This window comes from Styela clava, chromosome 10, assembly GCF_964204865.1.
Source record: "Styela clava chromosome 10, kaStyClav1.hap1.2, whole genome shotgun sequence".
NCBI lineage: Eukaryota > Metazoa > Chordata > Ascidiacea > Stolidobranchia > Styelidae > Styela > Styela clava.
In genome coordinates this window covers 366292-385926 of record NC_135259.1, presented here as the reverse complement: position 1 = coordinate 385926, position 19635 = coordinate 366292, and the positions used below count along the sequence as shown (strand labels likewise).

The window sequence follows — 19635 nt, the reverse complement described above, 5'->3', positions numbered from 1 at the left end:
GTTTTGGCTTAGACCCTTGGGCTAGGATCAAACAAAAATAAGTTTGGGCTAGACCCAACAGCAATAAGTTTTGGCTTAGACCCTTGGGCTAGGATCAAACAAAAATAAGTTTGGGCTAGATCCAACAGCAATAAGTTTTGGCTTAGACCCTTGGGCTAGGATCAAACAAAATAAGTTTGGGCTAGACCCAACAGCAATAAGTTTTGGCTTAGACCCTTGGGCTAGGATCAACATAAATAAGTTGGGCTAGGATCGAACAAAAGTAAGTTTGGGCTAGACCCAACAGCAATAAGTTTTGGCTTAGACCCTTGGGCTAGGATCAAACAAAAAAGTTTGGGCTAGACCCAACAGAAATAAGTTTTGGCTTAGACCCTTGGGCTAGGATCAAACAAAAATAAGTTTGGGCTAGACCCAACAGCAATAAGTTTTGGCTTAGACCCTTGGGCTAGGATCAAACAAAATAAGTTTGGGCTAGATCCAACAGCAATAAGTTTTGGCTTAGACCCTTGGGCTAGGATCAAACAAAATAAGTTTGGGCTAGACCCAACAGAAATAAGTTTTGGCTTAGACCCTTGGGCTAGGATCAAACAAAATAAGTTTGGGCTAGACCCAACAGAAATAAGTTTTGGCTTAGACCCTTGGGCTAGGATCAAACAAAAATAAGTTTGGGCTAGACCCAACAGCAATAAGTTTTGGCTTAGACCCTTGGGCTAGGATCAAACAAAAATAAGTTTGGGCTAGACCCAACAGCAATAAGTTTTGGCTTAGACCCTTGGGCTAGGATCAAACAAAAATAAGTTTGGGCTAGACCCAACAGCAATAGGTTTTGGCTTAGACCCTTGGGCTAGGATCAAACAAAAATAAGTTTGGGCTAGACCCAACAGAAATAAGTTTTGGCTTAGACCCTTGGGCTTGGATCAAACAAAAATAAGTTTGGGCTAGACCCAACAGCAATAAGTTTTGGCTTAGACCCTTGGGCTAGGATCAAACAAAATAAGTTTGGGCTAGACCCAACAGAAATAAGTTTTGGCTTAGACCCTTGGGCTAGGATCAAACAAAATAAGTTTGGGCTAGACCCAACAGAAATAAGTTTTGGCTTAGACCCTTGGGCTAGGATCAAACAAAAATAGGTCTTGGCTAGACCCAACAGAAATGAGTTTTGGCTTAGACCCTTGGGCTAGGATCAAACAAAAATAAGTTTGGGCTAGACCCAACAGCAATAAGTTTTGGCTTAGACCCTTGGGCTAGGATCAAACAAAAATAAGTTTGGGCTAGACCCAACAGCAATAAGTTTTGGCTTAGACCCTTGGGCTAGGATCAAACAAAAATAAGTTTGGGCTAGACCCAACAGCAATAAGTTTTGGCTTAGACCCTTGGGCTAGGATCAAACAAAAATAAGTTTGGGCTAGACCCAACAGCAATAAGTTTGGGCTAGACCCAACAGAAATAAGTTTTGGCTTAGACCCTTGGGCTAGGATCAAACAAAAATAGGTTTGGGCTAGACCCAACAGCAATAAGTTTTGGCTTAGACCCTTGGGCTAGGATCAAACAAAAATAAGTTTGGGCTAGACCCGAAATAAATAAATTTTGGCTTAGACCCTTGGGCTAGGATCAGTCAAAAATATGTTTGGGCTAGACCCAACAGCAATAAGTTTTGGCTTAGACCCTTGGGCTAGGATCAAACAAAAGTAAGTTTGGGCTAGACCCAACAGAAATAAGTTTTGGCTTAGACCCTTGGGCTAGGATCAAACAAAAATAAGTCTGGGCTAGACCTAACAGCAATAAGTTTTTGCTTAGACCCTTGGGCTAGGATCAAAAAAAATAAGTTTGGTCTAGACCCAACAGAAATAGATGCTATCAGGGGGGGCGCGAGAGGACACAAGATGGCATCGAAAATTTTCATGCAACTTCTTCTGAAACGATCGCGTTTGTTCAAAATGCCGGCTTTTTCTAATAATAAATTTTTCTGCCCCCAAATTTTCAATCTATTAATCTCTATTTTACTACATTTGTGTTCAAGGTAACTCGCCTTTGCGGCGACTCATGACAAAATAAACTCATTACCGATCTAAAATACCACTCCAATCCGCGGACATAATAATGCGAGATCAACCGCCCAATTATATTAAGTTTTGATATGTATTGCGCTCATTCGAATTCGTTATCGTCGTTAAAAAGATCTGGTATAAAGTCACGGAAAGAATATTTAATTTAGTACAAAGAAAATAATATAAAGTATATTGGTAAATCAAAAATACATATTCTTCACACGCTCTTGAGTCAGTTGTCCAGATTACGCAACTTGTTAAAAGAGCCGACTTTTTCAACAGATAATATTATTTAATGGTTCTTCTGTCAATTCATGATCGATATACATATTTAAAATGGTTTCGTTATTATTTGTGATCAACCAGATCTGCGATTGTGTCGATAAAATATACATACGACTGTGAATGGCGAAGTCGTACTCTATAAGTTTTATGCCCAAACAATCAGAGCAATAACGCTATGAGACCAACACTCTTACAGCGCCATCTTAATATAAAGCAACATGCTCATCACAAAAGCATTTTTTCAATGCAAAAGGGAGGAGAGCGCGAAGTTTGTAAAAAAATTTTCAAACGGTGGCGCGCTCAAAAAGTTTGAGAACCACTGGCTTAGACCCTTGGGCTAACATCAAACAAAAATAGGTTTGGGTGACCCAACAGCGATAATACATCTCAAATTTGTCAAATTTGCAAGAATAGAAAGACTGGGATCCATAATTAGACTATGAGATAACAAGTGAACTTGGTATTACGTAGAATGAGATTATGTTATTATTATTTATTTATATTATTTTGTTATTGCACTCATATTTAGGATATATGATATTAGGTTGTGCACTGCATATAGAATCCGGGCAATAAAAATTTGAGTTAATACGAGCCTACTAAAGATTGTTTAGTCAACTTTTTTCTGTAGAAATTTCCCACTTCAATTTTCAACAACCTGAAAAATCTGGAATTTGAAATGAAAATATGATGAACCAAAACTCTGATTCGCAAAGTAGAATTTTTATAGTGCAATCGCCAAGTTGAGCTAGAACAAGTTTGCAAAATGCAATCAATAATATATTGTATATTATGATATATATATATTAATGGGTGTCTTATGACTTGAAACCTAATACTGACAAAACAATATGATCTTTAATGCAGCAAGTTCAATATTAGTGACAGACCCATTAGTTATAATACATACAATAAAATAAACTCTCGGTTTTTAATGGGCACTTGCGGAACCCTAGATCACTGCAAACCCCGATTGAAAACCTCTGCGTTTAAAAGTAGTTGACGATTACTCATCTCCATAATCTTAAAATCAATTTATTTGCGGATTCTATTTTTTCAATGCGGTAGCTTTTTTTATCAATATTCACTTCACTGGTTCTCAAATTTAACACTTGTCGTTTTATTTTTTATACAGACATTCATTTCATGATGAAAATATTGTGGGCAATTTATTTGGAGCGTATATCATTCTTAGTTTGCATCTACACTTTGATGTAAGTAGAACTTTTATATTCTACTTTCCCTAAAGTCTAAAATATCTCTAGCTGTAGAAAATTAGAAATATAATTCAGGTCATCCAGAAATTGTACATATATATGCTAAGGCAGTTTAGTATTCAAGATGTTTATTTGGTTGGGAAAAAAATACAACTTAATAATGGTAACCATGTGATAGATCTATCGTCACAAAAAAGCTATCCTTGTCTAAATCCTTGATTTTGAAAATCATAAAATAATTTTTTGGTGATTGCTGATCCTAGCATACTGAGCTTCTTTGTAAGTAAGTTACCTATTGCTAATTAAGACAGCAGTAATAATTAATGACAGTTAATAATATGACATTCGTGTTCATATATAGTTCGGTGCAAATAATTAAAAAAAAAACTATATATAAAAGTTCTTAATAAAGGGTAAGCTTCAAGTATTCAAAGGCAATGCCCAAAAATGAATAATCTCTTGGAGTGATAGTAGTGAGAAGCATTTTTAAAACTATCGTATAAGTTCGTGAAACTGTATAAAAATAAGGTTTCTCCAGGTTGTCAAGGATTCCTTGAAATAATAGTCTTCTATAACAGCGCTTCTCGAACTTTTTTATACTGTCGACCCCTTACAGTACCTCATACATTATCATTACCCCTCAGAAATACAATGAATTGCAAAGCTACAAACAAATTTATCGACAGTCATTTAAACACCGTAGATCTGTGGCTCTTTATCCTCGAAACTCTGGATCTCGTGATTCAAATTGGTTACAGGCTGTAACAGCAGTTTTCTGTTAGAAGTATTAAGATTTAAAGAAAGGGAAAGCATAAAACCAACCCTGTGTATGAATATTTTGTCGAGTTTGTGCTGCAAGCCTGCAAAGCAAAATAAAAATTTTGTTTTTGAATATTTATACTAAAAATGAGTAGTTCAGGGTCTGTATTTTTCAATGTCATGAAGGCTTTTTTAGCAAATGTAGATGCAAAAGCAGGGCTTTTAAATCATCTTTTCAGGCTTTTCTGCTCTGTTATAGTTATTTTGTAACCTTAGTTATGTTTATCCAACAATATGCTGCATGGCATGTCACATCTCTGTCTAAGAAAGTCGTTGGTATTAAAAAGTGTTATTGGTAGGGATGGCCAGAACTGAATAATCTACTATCACGAATACTCACTTCTCGAAATAATGTATTGTGTGGTTTCATAAAAATATGCTTTTACACTTTATTTGGTGAGTGATTTAGCATTTGATTTTGTGGAAACTTAAAAATATTTACTAGGTTCACCAGGTTTAGTAGACTATGTCGTTATGTCAGTCTGGACAGCGGAATGTCCATGCATCCAAATACAAATAACTGACTATTTCCATACCTGACCTGGACTTGTAACCGGACAAGAGGCTGTGTTTTTTTGCCATATGATTAAGCCATCTTATTCCCGTTCCTCTCTCCCGGAATAAATATGAAAATTACTTTTATTTCACTTAATAATGGTAACCATGTGATAGATCTATCGTCACAAAAAAGCTATCCTTGTCTAAATCCTTGATTTTGAAAATCATAAAATAATTTTTTGGTGATTGCTGATCCTAGCATACTGAGCTTCTTTGTAAGTAAGTTACCTATTGCTAATTAAGACAGCAGTAATAATTAATGACAGTTAATAATATGACATTCGTGTTCATATATAGTTCGGTGCAAATAATTAAAAAAAAAACTATATATAAAAGTTCTTAATAAAGGGTAAGCTTCAAGTATTCAAAGGCAATGCCCAAAAATGAATAATCTCTTGGAGTGATAGTAGTGAGAAGCATTTTTAAAACTATCGTATAAGTTCGTGAAACTGTATAAAAATAAGGTTTCTCCAGGTTGTCAAGGATTCCTTGAAATAATAGTCTTCTATAACAGCGCTTCTCGAACTTTTTTATACTGTCGACCCCTTACAGTACCTCATACATTATCATTACCCCTCAGAAATACAATGAATTGCAAAGCTACAAACAAATTTATCGACAGTCATTTAAACACCGTAGATCTGTGGCTCTTTATCCTCGAAACTCTGGATCTCGTGATTCAAATTGGTTACAGGCTGTAACAGCAGTTTTCTGTTAGAAGTATTAAGATTTAAAGAAAGGGAAAGCATAAAACCAACCCTGTGTATGAATATTTTGTCGAGTTTGTGCTGCAAGCCTGCAAAGCAAAATAAAAATTTTGTTTTTGAATATTTATACTAAAAATGAGTAGTTCAGGGTCTGTATTTTTCAATGTCATGAAGGCTTTTTTAGCAAATGTAGATGCAAAAGCAGGGCTTTTAAATCATCTTTTCAGGCTTTTCTGCTCTGTTATAGTTATTTTGTAACCTTAGTTATGTTTATCCAACAATATGCTGCATGGCATGTCACATCTCTGTCTAAGAAAGTCGTTGGTATTAAAAAGTGTTATTGGTAGGGATGGCCAGAACTGAATAATCTACTATCACGAATACTCACTTCTCGAAATAATGTATTGTGTGGTTTCATAAAAATATGCTTTTACACTTTATTTGGTGAGTGATTTAGCATTTGATTTTGTGGAAACTTAAAAATATTTACTAGGTTCACCAGGTTTAGTAGACTATGTCGTTATGTCAGTCTGGACAGCGGAATGTCCATGCATCCAAATACAAATAACTGACTATTTCCATACCTGACCTGGACTTGTAACCGGACAAGAGGCTGTGTTTTTTTGCCATATGATTAAGCCATCTTATTCCCGTTCCTCTCTCCCGGAATAAATATGAAAATTACTTTTATTTCAGTAGCCAAAGAGTGTGTTTGGGTGTCTTGCGGCATTGATCTAGCTCCACTCTGTTAGATTAGATCATTACACATGTAAGCTGACTGGGTAAGTGGAGCTTTTATGATTTTTATCTTATCAATTGTGTGACTTATATTTATGATTTGGATGCGCACACAATAGATAGCCTATCTGTTAGAATAGTCAATATTTATTGGGTCATCGAATCTTTCTTCGGATGACCCAATAGTGCAATTACATGTTTACACGCATTTCACATATTTACCATGAAAATACCTTTGCCGAATCGGATTCTAGTCAGTCTGGTTTTAATGACAAGTGTGCGATTTGGTAGCGCTGAAGGTAGGACAATGCATGCGAGCGAATGCAGAGAAAAATCACAATAAAAAATATTGAATAATACAGTCACTATAATAATTGAATTAAAGGAGCTAACAAATTCTAACATTACAAAGTGACCAATCATAGGGAACACGCACCTTTCGAATCCTCATATAAACGCCAAAACTAAGTCTCACTGACAACTAAATGAGCCTCACTTGCAACGCTACTTTTTCGTGCCAGGATTTCGAAACTTGCATTTGTATGGCACTGCTTACATGGCGAAATTTTCTAATGGGATTCAGGAAATGGAATTCTGATTTGCCGCCCAAATTTTGTGAAAAAGGTCATGGAAGCGACTGTGGATTGGATCTGCCGCAATCGTTCAATATAATTTCAAGAGCAAGATAATTATTGAACTTATACTCGAAACAGCTAATAACAAATGCAGTAAGACAGACGCAATCCACTGTTGCTTGACGATAATCGGCGATCACACACACAAAGGAAAATAACGAATAATGATATACAGTAGAGTCCGACGTAAAAATGTATCGGTATCGGCTTAAAAATGAACCGATATATGCAGCTCTCTGATCTCATCCAGTATGCTTTGAACTATGAGTTATTATAGTGGGTGGACGTGGAACATGCATGCGTCATTTACTGCCTCATTCAATTCATTACAGTTAGTATAGTGGTTGGGTGATTGCCCATAGATGTTCATTGCGTGGTGCGCTTGTGCACAAGGAAATGTCTGCTATAATTTGCCTAATGGAAGTGCTAATCATCTTTGCATACCTACAAAGATAAAATGCATATTACATATTTTGGGATAAGCGCTGCTTTAGAAGAAATAATGTTCACTGTAAATACTATTCGCAGACAAATGTTTTGTCCCGTTTCGACCACTCTACAAAATTGTATTTACATTGATGTAAATTACGTGTTATTAGAATATCGCTGATGTCGACAATTTCAAATATCGGTGTCAGTGCCTTTTCATTGACATCGGTAGATCTCTAGTTCAAAGTGTAGAGCACTGCAACAGAAATACCTAAATTTAATTTTTGTAACACTATGAGAATCGCTGTATAGACAATAAAGACACAATGCTATTTCGAAGCCGATTATAAACAAACAACAATCTTCTTATAAGAACGTTGGTCAGATAGCGTGAGAATTAAATATGCAATTGTAGTAAATAACGAAATCCACTTTATGGTATTACGCATACCTCTTCATATTAGTCCTGAACAAGTTATTGATCATTGAAAACTTTTTATATATACAAATTTTAGTGGTTAGGTGGAGATTTATTTTATTGCTGTTGTGTTTTGCCATGCTCACCCCGTTAAATTGCGCAGCCTGTGTTACTCACAAGTAAATTACTTCTTCCTACATCTAAAGGCAAAATTTATATTCCATGTAAAATTCAGCTCTTCTCCGTGGGTAACATAACTTGGAGTAACAACCGCTTCAAACAAATCAGCAACGTGGAAAAACTGCGGTTTCGAAGTTCCATGATATCCCGGATCAACTTGGAAACTAAGCCATTTTGGGTTTGAAGTATATCCAGGAATGTAACCATGAAAAGATCTTTCATTGTAAATAGCTTGCTTTAAATCGGTAATAAGGCTGTAAGCTATTTGCCAATGCGAAGACCATCATAACAACACGCTCTAAAGCAGGTAATACTTGAACAAAACCCCACTTAAAATCAGTTTGCGGCGGGCTCGACAGTTCGATGAAGCGATGTGGGCGGGATTTGTACGCTGCTGCTCTAGTGTTCGTAACTATATATTTTGCCTGCTGAACAAATGTCAATATTGCAATATTTTTTTCCGTGTACTCAAGGTTCGGGATGTATTTCATCAACCGGGTACCTTCCAATTCAACCCACACCCTTTTCGGCAAGACCAAGCGGTTTATCGGTTATTTACAAATGAATATAAACGATATAATTAATTACACTATGATTACACAGGAGTGTGTTCACTTGATGCGTCTTTATCCTTAAGTCCAACCCAACAGTCTGGCATTTGATATAGGTTAAGATCTGGAAGCTTCGCTAGCTTAAAAAATATTATAAAACTATCGTTGAATTTTAGTTTGTTAAACTTAATCGTTAGTAGTTACAATTTGCCCCTGTTGCTTGTGCTGTGCCAGTGAAATATCACCTATTTGATATATAAAATGACATTGCTATGCATACATACAGAGTCATTTTTCTTTTTCATCAAACTTGAAACCCTGTCTTAATGTTTTTCCGACCAATACACATATATGAAATTAACTTACCAAAAATAGAAAACCCAACAACGATAAAATACAATAAGCTCTTTTGTAAACAGATCCAACTACATTCAGAATTTTTTCTATACTTCTCATTTTATTTACGACAACCGATCCATATACCTTGCAAGAATTGCTACTTTGGTTGTTCTGAATCGCCGTCGTCTACCTCCCGACTTTACGTCATTTCAACCGTAGCCTACTATTTAGTGCAATTATGCGTGATTTTCTAGAATACGTGTTGGAGTCGAAGGCAACGATATTTCAGGATCGAGTTTCACAACCGGTCAACAGCTTTGCTTCGTGTATTTATTTAATCGTGTAATTATCCGCCTTCTCAACTCGTTCAATCTGTCTGTTCTAATTTTGTTAGAAATAGCTAAAGCGACCGTGTCAGAAAGTTATATCTAGATGTGACTTTAAGGCAGCAGATTTAATCAATCGACAAGACCGGAAACTACATGCACAATGTCAACAAAAAGTTGCATTGGTTAACAACTTCTGTGATAATAATAATTCTATGTTCGGCATAATATGCAAAGAGCCATACATTAACCGAATTATCGACAGATTACGTGCGTATCGCTTCAAAATATATTTAAATTCCCCGTATAGTAATACCACGTACAAAGTTATTGGGTCGTCATATCGCCAGCGGCTTATTACAGAAAATTAATCAAAAGAATTTGTTGGCGTTATAAGAACCGAATCTAGACGAGATAGCAACTGAGAAATTATGTAAATATTTTAAATCTCCAAAATATTGAATGTTCTAAAAGGCGACCAACAAAAATCTTAACGTTTCACTGTCATTGTAATGATCAGATAAATTGATAGAGTATTCGTGGAGGTATTAGCAACTGAAGTTGAAAAGATTTTTCATACCAGCTAAGATAGCAAAAATATCATTGTTGAAATAGTATGCAGAAGTACAAAATTGCACTATACTATAAATGTTATTTTCATTTACCTCCAGGTCCAATTTCAAACTCTGGTGCTGAAACCTTGCCATGTATATGCAGACATAAAGGCAGTTAAGAGTGATAAAAATTGATACTATAAATACTAATATATATATTTGATGAATAATATTGATGAGACTCTTAATAATGAAGTGGGGTCGGTCTCCAGTCGAGCGTATATTTTTCTCTCTTCGTTGGCTTTCCGTTTTTCGGTAAGAAAAATATAGTCATTTGCGAATAGCTGTAGGATTTTCAATTGAGACTTCAATAACTTAAATCTAACAAAGCATTGCATAATTAGTAGCAAGTATTGGCAAAAATATAGAATCGTATATATACTAAACAATACAAAATCGCATAGTAATGAATATTTTAAACAAAAATCTGACAAAGTATAAATATTTTTTATTATTTAGTTGTCGAAACCCCTGATGTGATTTTATTGGTGTTTTCTGCTGCGCCGTCGACAGCCTTTGATGACAATCCACACGCTCAGGGCGCAGAAACCATTGTGTCCCAGGTAACGTAGTTTCATTTTATTAAGTGAACAATCTAGGGATTTCCCGTTTTTTTTATATACATTGATTTAGTAATTCACGTATTTTGGGATCATGTTATGTAAAATTTGATTTTCAACTAATATTCGAAATCACTATAGTTAGTCGTTATGCTTTCTTTATTGCAAAAATACTTTAGTGGGATTTAACTAAAGATCGCAGTTGGATACCAGGCTTCCTACAATCAATTTTTTACGTAGGTTTTATGCCTGGGACTATCGTTTTTGGACAATTATCCGATCGCTATGGAAGAAAGAAAATTTCGGTTATAGGCGAGAAAATTTATTTGCCTCTTCTGCGATTTTAAAGTAATTAAAAAGAGCATTTGAAATATATTTTCAGGATACATATTAGTTCTGATATTTGAAGTTATCACTGGATTTTGTCAAAATTGGCAACAATTTGCAGTATGTAGAGCTATATCAGGCTTCCTTGTTGGCGGTTTAAGTGTTGTGACAACTATACTTATACAAGAAACTACGGGATCGAAGCTTTGGGTCCTGAACGGTGAGTACAAATGACTCCAATTCCATTTACTGGTACAACAGGAATTGCTTATATGACTTTCATATGATTTTAATCCAAAATGAATAAATAATAATTGCGAAAACCAATAAGATCGACAACAGCTATAGGACTGAATGAATCTATTTTCAGGTGCTCTCGGTGCAATAGGATTCACCGCAAATATGTTAGCGTTTCTATGGGTTGCCTATCTTTATCCTAGTTGGAGACAAATGTATTTTATTACAACGATACCTGGAATTCTTGGATTTGTTTTTTTATAGTAAGTGAAAAATACGTTAGTGAATATATTTGAAGATATAAATCGCATTTTCTCAATATTGATAAAATATGGCAAAGTCCGAGGGAAAGCGAATGGATCTCAAGCTTTCATATCGAGGATGATTAATTTTTTGTATTATTTAACGATGGTGAATTGGATATATATATGTGAAATATTTATATATCCCGTACTAGTTCTGTCGAAATGCCAATATTTTCAATACTGCTAGTCCATACATTAGTAAAGTTTAAGTGCATATTACATGAAATTGATGCAGAAATTTAGCTTAACACCTTTCAGCATTGTCCCAGTGTCGCCGCGTTGGCTGTTGTCTCGCGGTAAACCAGACAGCGCAGAAGAAGTGCTGCAAAAACTATCAAGGTGGAATGGATCGCCCCACACAGGTATTTTATATTATATATATATATATGTGATTATGAACAAATATTTTGGATGCCCGCAAATTTGAATATCACTCAAAGATATTTGCTTACGAAAAACAAAAAGTAAATCACATGTGTAATTACTGTCTGTGAATCAGTGTTTACAGGTTCTGTATTGTTGGTAGTACTCGCTATGTATCTGTTGGAAATGACAATTTGTGAGTTTACAAATTCTTGTAAGAATTGATGTTCTCAAGTCTAATACAAATATAATGTAGGGCAGTATTACAGTCAACTTAGCGCAGTAACTACTGCTTTAATATTTTATTCATAAAACTTGGATTTTATTTACTCCAAGGCATATTTCGTTTGATTGTGTTACTTGTAGAGTCAAAACATTAGGTATGTATATACTGTTGAATTTTGTATGTTTTTAATCTATATCGTTCTGATTGATTTCAAATGCTGAAAGTTGTGATATTATAATACAGAAAAAAATTGGGTTGTCTTGCCGTATAAAATATTTAGTTTATGTTCATTGTTTTCGGCAGATGCCATGATCCTGACTTCATTCCCAGTTCCATCGTGTTGACTGTTTTGAACAAACTACACAGATTTTTAGTTGAATTTCATTGGGACATAGCACTTTACGGCACAGATAATATGCTGGAACCCCTTGCTCTCTAATATCAAACACTAGTAACTGGTTCAGAAACAAATCGTTTTGTTCGTGACAAGACTTGTTTATTGGGGGTGCGTTGTCGAAGATCTTCAACCATTAATATTTAGCTACGAATGTAAACTTTTTCTTTTCTTTTGAAAAGCCGAGAACATTTGAAAAATATATTGCATTTTAAGAATATCCTAACGTCAAAGCCAGGAGAATGAGCATGTGTTCAAGTATTCAAAATGAAACGAAAAATACCTATTGCTTCAATTATCACCCTTCCGAAATTTACAAAACCATCTACACAGAAAGCTAAACTCACATCTCCCACTAACCTTTTGATTTCTGGTTTTCTTCTCTCTAAAGGTATTTGAGTTTTAAGTCAATTTCTTATGCTCCACATTTTCAGGAATGTTTGTAAATGAGCGTTCTTGGCCTGAATCGCTTGTTTTCTGAATAAAGGTCCACAATTCATATGTTTTGTTATATTCATTATGACATCATACAAAACCTCTGTCTTAGCAGTTAAAGGTGGATAAAGACGCCAAAACGGCAAAATTATACCCGCATATAGAATATATATCTAGAAGAAAACGAAGTAGCATAACAAAACAGATAATGTTTAAATTTTAGTACCATATTTTAGATAGGCTGAAGTATGTTTCGTGATCTATGGCGTGATTGTTTCGGCCATCCACATAAAAATGTCGGTTCTTTTAATTACGCGTGTATCAAGTCTTGCGATCTGGTAGATATCGATGTTTAATTTGTTTTAATTTAATACGGAACTGCGCGTTCTGTTTGACAAATTCGAAAACTACTGTGCGATTATTGTCGACGAAACGCCAGGGAAATTATAGAAATTAATTTGAAATCCCTGTCTCCAAATTAACTTTATTTTGATTATTATATTTCGCGTCGGCTTTGATCTTCCTTATCGTCACTTTAAAATGAAAAAGTAAACAATATCTTTGCTACTGGCCTCGGGATTCGTTGTATTTTCCTGTCACATCCATGTTTTTGCATTAAATATACCTCATGAAATGTCGTCACTGCGGATCGGTGAAAATTTCTGATAAGATTGACTCAATGTTACTTCATTAAGAACTTGTATTAATGTTTCCAATTTTACAAAACGACCAACTGAATAATTAAAAATCATGCAACATTAGGGCGACATTATGCTCATCGAGGAATTGAAATAATATCATATCCACTGGAAATATATAAAAATATCATACCGCAAATATAACACTCAATTCTGACGCCATTGTCCGTTAGCCAGAAGTGTATGCTGATTCTCGTGTCTCGTACGATGTGCTGTCCAAGCGTTTAATTCGGCGACGTACAAACGACGTGCCGTGTCCAGGCCACGTGTTGTGTTAACAGATATTAGAACAGTAAACTGTCATTCTAATATTCGATAGGATATTCGAATATTTTCCCCAACTCAAACGAAACTGAAACTTATAACCACGCGGACTGACGACAAAGCCACCACCATGAATATTCACAGGAAGTCATCCATCAATGAGGCAGAATCCTGACGCGGGTCGAGTAGGGTCCAAAACTAGTGTCAGAATTTTTCCTTCCAAGGTTCGGTTCTTTTTCCGCAACTCAACATCGAGTCATCAAAGTTTTTGTCTATATTCTTTTGTCTTGTCTATATTCTTTTGTCCTTTTTTCCAAAACTAATTGCAAATAGCTTCGGTTTGCTTCGCTCAGTCAATCGCAAAAATCTGGTCCAACTAGCCATCTGTCAGAATTCTATAAAAACTTAAGAATATCCATTCATCTAGTGCAGTAATCAGTTGGATTTTGCGCGGAATCAGCTTTAAGTAGAACGATTCTGGCAATTTATTTGGAATGCTTCAATTATATTTGACAGAATATTCCAAATTTGTACAGGGAATATTTACATTCAACATCTTTGAATTGACGACGAATTGAATATTTCGAAAAATTATAGAATTACTCCACTTTGATCAAGACTTCAGTCTCTTATTGTTGAATTCGTCATATCAAGCATCAGATATTGAACTTACAACAGTAGGGCTTTTCTATTTGTAACAAAACCTGTGACCCCCTGGTGTTCAAGTATGAAGCAATCCCTTTCCCCTCCCACAGTTCAAGCTCAAGCACTTTTCGCAGTAAGTCTCTCGATATCTAAATCAATACTTGTGGCGACACGATGAACGTATATCTCACGTGGAATCTGATTTAGAATTCGAAACCCATTCAAAGTAGGTAAATCAACTTAAAAGTCCATATCGATATTGCACTACTAGGAAATTTATTTCCGCTGTCGTACGTAACTCCCGTTAGGCAACAAAAATTCGCCACATATGATGAATCAACATCTCCGAAAGAACGGAACAATAATTTATACCCACATGGCTGTTTTCAACAAAAACAATTATTTTAACAGTTAAAAATTGCAGAATTAATATCATTTTCGAAAAATCGAGTATATGAAGCATGACTATCATATTGACGTTTATAGCTGTCGGTCTTTCCAAAAAATCACTACGATGCGATTTTTTATAAAATCGTTGTTTTTTTAGGCTGTTTCGTAAGACTTTTTATACGAGCTGCGTGTTCGTTTTAGTTTTCGTGATTCTCATTCCTCCCCATAAAATCAAATTCATCAGGACGGTAAAATAATTTAATTTTACTGTTCGTGAAAATATATTCTCGTCCATCTTTAGACGACTCACTGAGCGACAAATCGTACGCCGTGCCTACAGATTCACTGGACCAGCTTTTCCCGATTTGTTCTTGTAGCATGGTTAAATGGTCGCGTAAACCACAATGCATCAAAATTGAAAATTGTCTTATTGTCAAAACTTGTACGCAAATTTTCGACCAAGTCCAACCAAGACGAGTTTCAATTCCTATTGGTTTATGTTGTCGACCCACTCCACGCAAAATGCTAGAAGTGCGCTATGGAATTATCCGACGCGATTAAAATCACAGCTTGATTCGCTTCAATATTGGCCAACGGAATATCGTGTAAGTAATGCATATATTGATCTCTTTTAAGCATTCTAGCTGAATGTGGTATGCGTGACTCGATCACAAACACGTTGTTCAACGCCAATATTCGTCGTAACCAGATTTCACCGATAATATTACTACTTCTGTATCTTGCGAAACGCCTTTGTTTCATAAAGTGTCAGTGCTAACACGGGTAGGCTTGCACGTAATTGACAAAAATCAATTCCGTAATTACGGCCAAATCGATTACGTAATGACCCCGTAATTGCGATATTTTTTCACACATTTAAACCTATCATAACAACCAATTTAATCCACTTCTATTCCGAATGGGACATCGAAGTTTGGTTTTCATATTCCCGGCAATACTACACGCCGGCGACAGATGTTAAAGACAAATATCAAGGAGTGAATTCAAAATAATTTTATTCTGATTTTTATCTTTTGTATTAGGTTTGATTTTTTTATCCGCTTTATAAACAAATTTTATGCGATCAATTTTATCATTACCAACACTGGTAATATATTTAAAAAACGATAGTTCACTTTTTTAAAATCGTATTAACGTATTAATACGACTTTCGTATTAAATGAAAATTCCGGGTTGCTAATTTTTAATCAACTACAAGCGTATTCTTTCGTTTGATTATACTTTCGCTTGCCTCGCGACGAAGACTTGTTATTTCACCATTTTTTAGAATATCCGACTTTAATTATTGATGCCGACTTATTGACGATATTCCGAATTCCATGCTTCATTTTACATTAAATCTTTTCGCGGCCTAAAAGTTATAACATTATTTGCGATAAATTTAGACCAAATATTAATTATTTGCGCATTATTTAAAATACCGCACTTATATGACATGCAGAGTCTACAACAGCGATAACTTATTCAGAAAAGCCCAATGGATCCTTCACTACAACTGGCAAAAGCTGAAGCTGGACACCACGTCTGAAACATTTGCATTGGCAACGCTGTTTGTATGAGTAGAGGCATTGCGATGATTGTTAGCATTTGATCTTCTTGTAAAGATCCTCAGGCCATGGATCACTGAATGCTGCTTACCCGAACAAGCGCGACACATGTTAGGAAATCTACACCAAAAAGCAAACTGACCAAGTTCGAAACAATTGAAACATAAACTTGATTCTAGTGAAAATCTTCTTTTTTTACGTCATTGGACAAAAAAACTTGAAAAATGTAAACCATTGCAGAAGCAACTACGTTTTTGTGGAAGCTTGAACGTATGACTTAAAATGGAGATTGGAGTTCTGCCTACTTCAGGGGTGGGCAACCTTTGGCACGCGTGCCAAACTTGGCACGAGATCGTCTTATTTCAGATAAAAAGTTTCGAGACTGAATTATCTGATAAAACTCGGTGTTCGTTTATTCATTATCGTTTGTTAACAATATGTTATTTATTTAAGTTCTTTTTGTCTTTTCATGGCTTCAAAGAAATATATATATCATGGCGTAGCAACTGAGCTCTCGACGAATTTTGTCGGAATTAACACAACGTTTGGCTACATTGTTACGTAATATATATTTCTGATTGATTTATGAAGTGGTGCAGCTCATGTTGGTTAGAGTTACTTGCTAACTTACTGTTATAACTTGATTTCGAAAGAAATATAAGCTATTAGGAAAGGAAATACAAGAGAGAAGTGCAGAAAACGAACTATTACATGATTGGGATGCCATTCCAGAGAATTTTTTTGAAACTTGAAAACTTTGCAATGCACTATTCTACAACAGGGGTCGGTAAACTGAGGGCCAAATGCGGCCCGCGAGCTAATTTGTTGCGGCCCTCGAACAACCCGACATTTATTAAATGAAACAAAAATTGATCCCAAATTTATTATTGTATGTACGCGGATTTATGAGGTAACAAGTTCTGCTGTATGACGCTTGTTTTGAAATATGTAGCGTCAGTTGCATGTCGTTCGAGTTAATTGTGATCTTTAAAATTCAAAAATGTTTGGAAAACGCAGGATAGCTCGCGACGAGGACTGAACATTCCAATGTGCTTCGACGAAAAATTCGAGCCGAGACCCAGGACTGCGCCACAGTTGATCTATGCGACAGTGCAAGTAATGGGCACGTTCGGAAGCACATATTGCTGCGAACAGCTTTATCTGAAATGCATTACACTTGGAATAAACTTCGTACTCGCTTGTCAGGTCTTCTTTGGAAGACGTACCGTGGGGGCAAGTGGCAAAAAAACATCATCCTTCACATTAATAACAAGTAAGTAAAAACAATATGTTGTTGAATAATATATATATATTAAAAAACGGCACAGACACATTTCATAGTAGCAGGCTTTTAACGCAATAATAGAAGGTGTGAATGCGCCACAATTTGAAATTCAATCTAGCGCTTGTTCGAAAGCGGAAATATTGCGGCCTGCGCGCTACAGGGAATGTGTATATTTGGCCCGCAAGTTCATAAAGTTTTCCGACCACTGCTCTACATCATCTGCATATGCTTGTGAATCTTTGTTCTCAGTTATGATTGGAATTTTAATAAGTCGTCTCGTAACAGGAGTGGCCTGGACGTTGAAACCAGTAGTTCGTATATTTCTTTAAAAGTTACAAAATATAAACCCAATGTAAAATCTCTATCAGCGGTAATGCAGCAGCAGAAGTCTCACTGAGATAGAATAAGAAAAGTAATCAAATCTATTTGTCGGACTGATAATATATCCGATAGTGAATCCGTCTGTAGGCCTACATGTTTGAAAGGTTTATTATTATGTATTTTTGCTTTGGAAGTAACAAAGCATTGTTTTTTATTTTGGTCGGCACGCGGAAGAATTTTGTTGTTAAATTTAGCCGATTTTGGCACGCGAGCCGAAAAAGGTTGCCCACCCCTGGCCTACTTGAACCTTGTTGAGTACATTTACGTACCAAATACACACTGCATATATAGCATCCACACCACACATACAAATTGACAATAGGTTACATTTTTTTTTAATATTTTCCTCCGTTATCCATTTCATCAACACATTTCATATAATTTCCGGGGCCGGTATGTACGAAATGTTTTATTGCCCATTTTATGGAACCGCCCTTTAATCTAAGCACTGTAAAGTTAGTCAACGTCCCTCCTTTTACTGTGGCGAATAAATGACTCACCCCCCCCCCCTCGCTAGAAAATTTGAAATTTTGTTGCCACGAGGTAGATGCACGTCGCACAATGCGGATCAGGGAGTCTGCTGTGCAAATGTATGTTTTATTAATGATGGGTTTTCCTATTTCGCGTTTGACTCATGCCATACGTTGCAAAATGATTATCAGGTGGGAATTTGATACTTAGAATATTGTTAGGTTTATTCATATATTACCCGAATAGGTTTTGAGGATTGCTCTAATATATGCAATGTTATATTTATCATTGTCTTATTTTGTATCCTAGCATACTCGCGGCTGTTCTTTGAGTCCTTGTCAAAAAGAGTCAATTTATTATTAACACCAATACTGAAGTACTAAGACTGTTAACACTGATGTCAACATCAGATGTGTTTCAGGCTGATAACAAAGTTTCTTTCAAAGTTTCTTGTTGGTGCATAAATTGAAGACAATAATTTGGATACCAAAGGACAGGATACGACTTTAGTTAGCTCGTAACCGTAGTGGGAAACCTTACTTCAAACTACTTATCCCACATGCACAACCTTTACATTTGTTCAATTTCTGATGATTGGGCTAGTATGAAAGGGAGGTTTGAAGATCATAGTGCCAGTATTTGACAAGTCAAAGACAGTTAAACTCACATATTTTATTATCCACCGACACCGACAACACATATTTAAGAAATATTTCCAAATGAGCGTTCTTGGCCTGAATCGCTTGATATCTGAATAAAAGAACACAATTCATAGGTTTTGTTGTAATCATCATGCAAAATTTATATCTTAGCAGTTGAAGGTGGTTAAAGACGCTAAAAATGGCAAAATTATGACCGCATAAAGAATATTGTGGTTATCTCTTGGTATCCACATGTGTCAAAAAATGGGAATGTGTGGTCTTTCGCGTGTCTCGAATGTTACCTAGGATAAAAATAACACAATATATATCAGGGATGGCGAACCACTGACCCACGTGTCACAAAGTGACCCACCGCGTTTTATTCGTGACCCGCCAAGGCACGAATAAAATAAAAATAAAATGCTAACATATTAGTAATAAAAATTGATAAAACCGGTCATAAATTAATCTAACAATAACTAAACTATTATAATGTACCGTCGGGGCCGCGATCGCTTATTCTCAAATTGTTAATTTTTGGACCGGTATGGATATTTTCAAAACCCCTAATCTTAGACGCA

General features: G+C 35.7%; 3 protein-coding genes and 1 long non-coding RNA gene across 9 annotated transcripts in view; 3 read left to right on the top strand and 1 right to left on the bottom strand.

The window, feature by feature from the left end:
* The window catches only part of LOC144428081 (dynein axonemal heavy chain 5-like), an 88589-nt gene that overhangs the window by 57289 nt on the left and 11665 nt on the right, over positions 1 to 19635 (top strand). The gene's annotated exons all lie outside the window — the stretch shown is intronic.
* Positions 1 to 19635, top strand: part of LOC144428080 (dynein axonemal heavy chain 5-like) — an 84108-nt gene that overhangs the window by 56036 nt on the left and 8437 nt on the right. The window lies entirely within an intron of this gene.
* The window catches only part of LOC144428094 (uncharacterized), a 35085-nt gene continuing 23024 nt past the window's right edge, over positions 7575 to 19635 (bottom strand). The window contains exons 3-5 of one of the 2 annotated variants that reach the window (XR_013478079.1): positions 19081 to 19163; positions 12637 to 12753; positions 7575 to 7692 (exon numbers count right to left, since the gene is read on the bottom strand). This is a non-coding gene — a long non-coding RNA (uncharacterized LOC144428094). Of the gene's footprint in view, positions 7693 to 12636; positions 12754 to 17769; positions 17955 to 19080; positions 19164 to 19635 lie in introns of those variants that run through there. The other variant, XR_013478081.1, reaches the window with a different exon arrangement.
* On the top strand, positions 10838 to 12439 carry LOC144428087 (solute carrier family 22 member 3-like). Its single transcript, XM_078116787.1, has 4 exons — positions 10838 to 10971; positions 11122 to 11251; positions 11552 to 11655; positions 12186 to 12439. Exons 2-4 carry the CDS (start codon positions 11154 to 11156, stop codon positions 12224 to 12226), a joined length of 243 nt encoding a protein of 80 aa, XP_077972913.1. The 5' UTR covers positions 10838 to 10971; positions 11122 to 11153; the 3' UTR covers positions 12227 to 12439.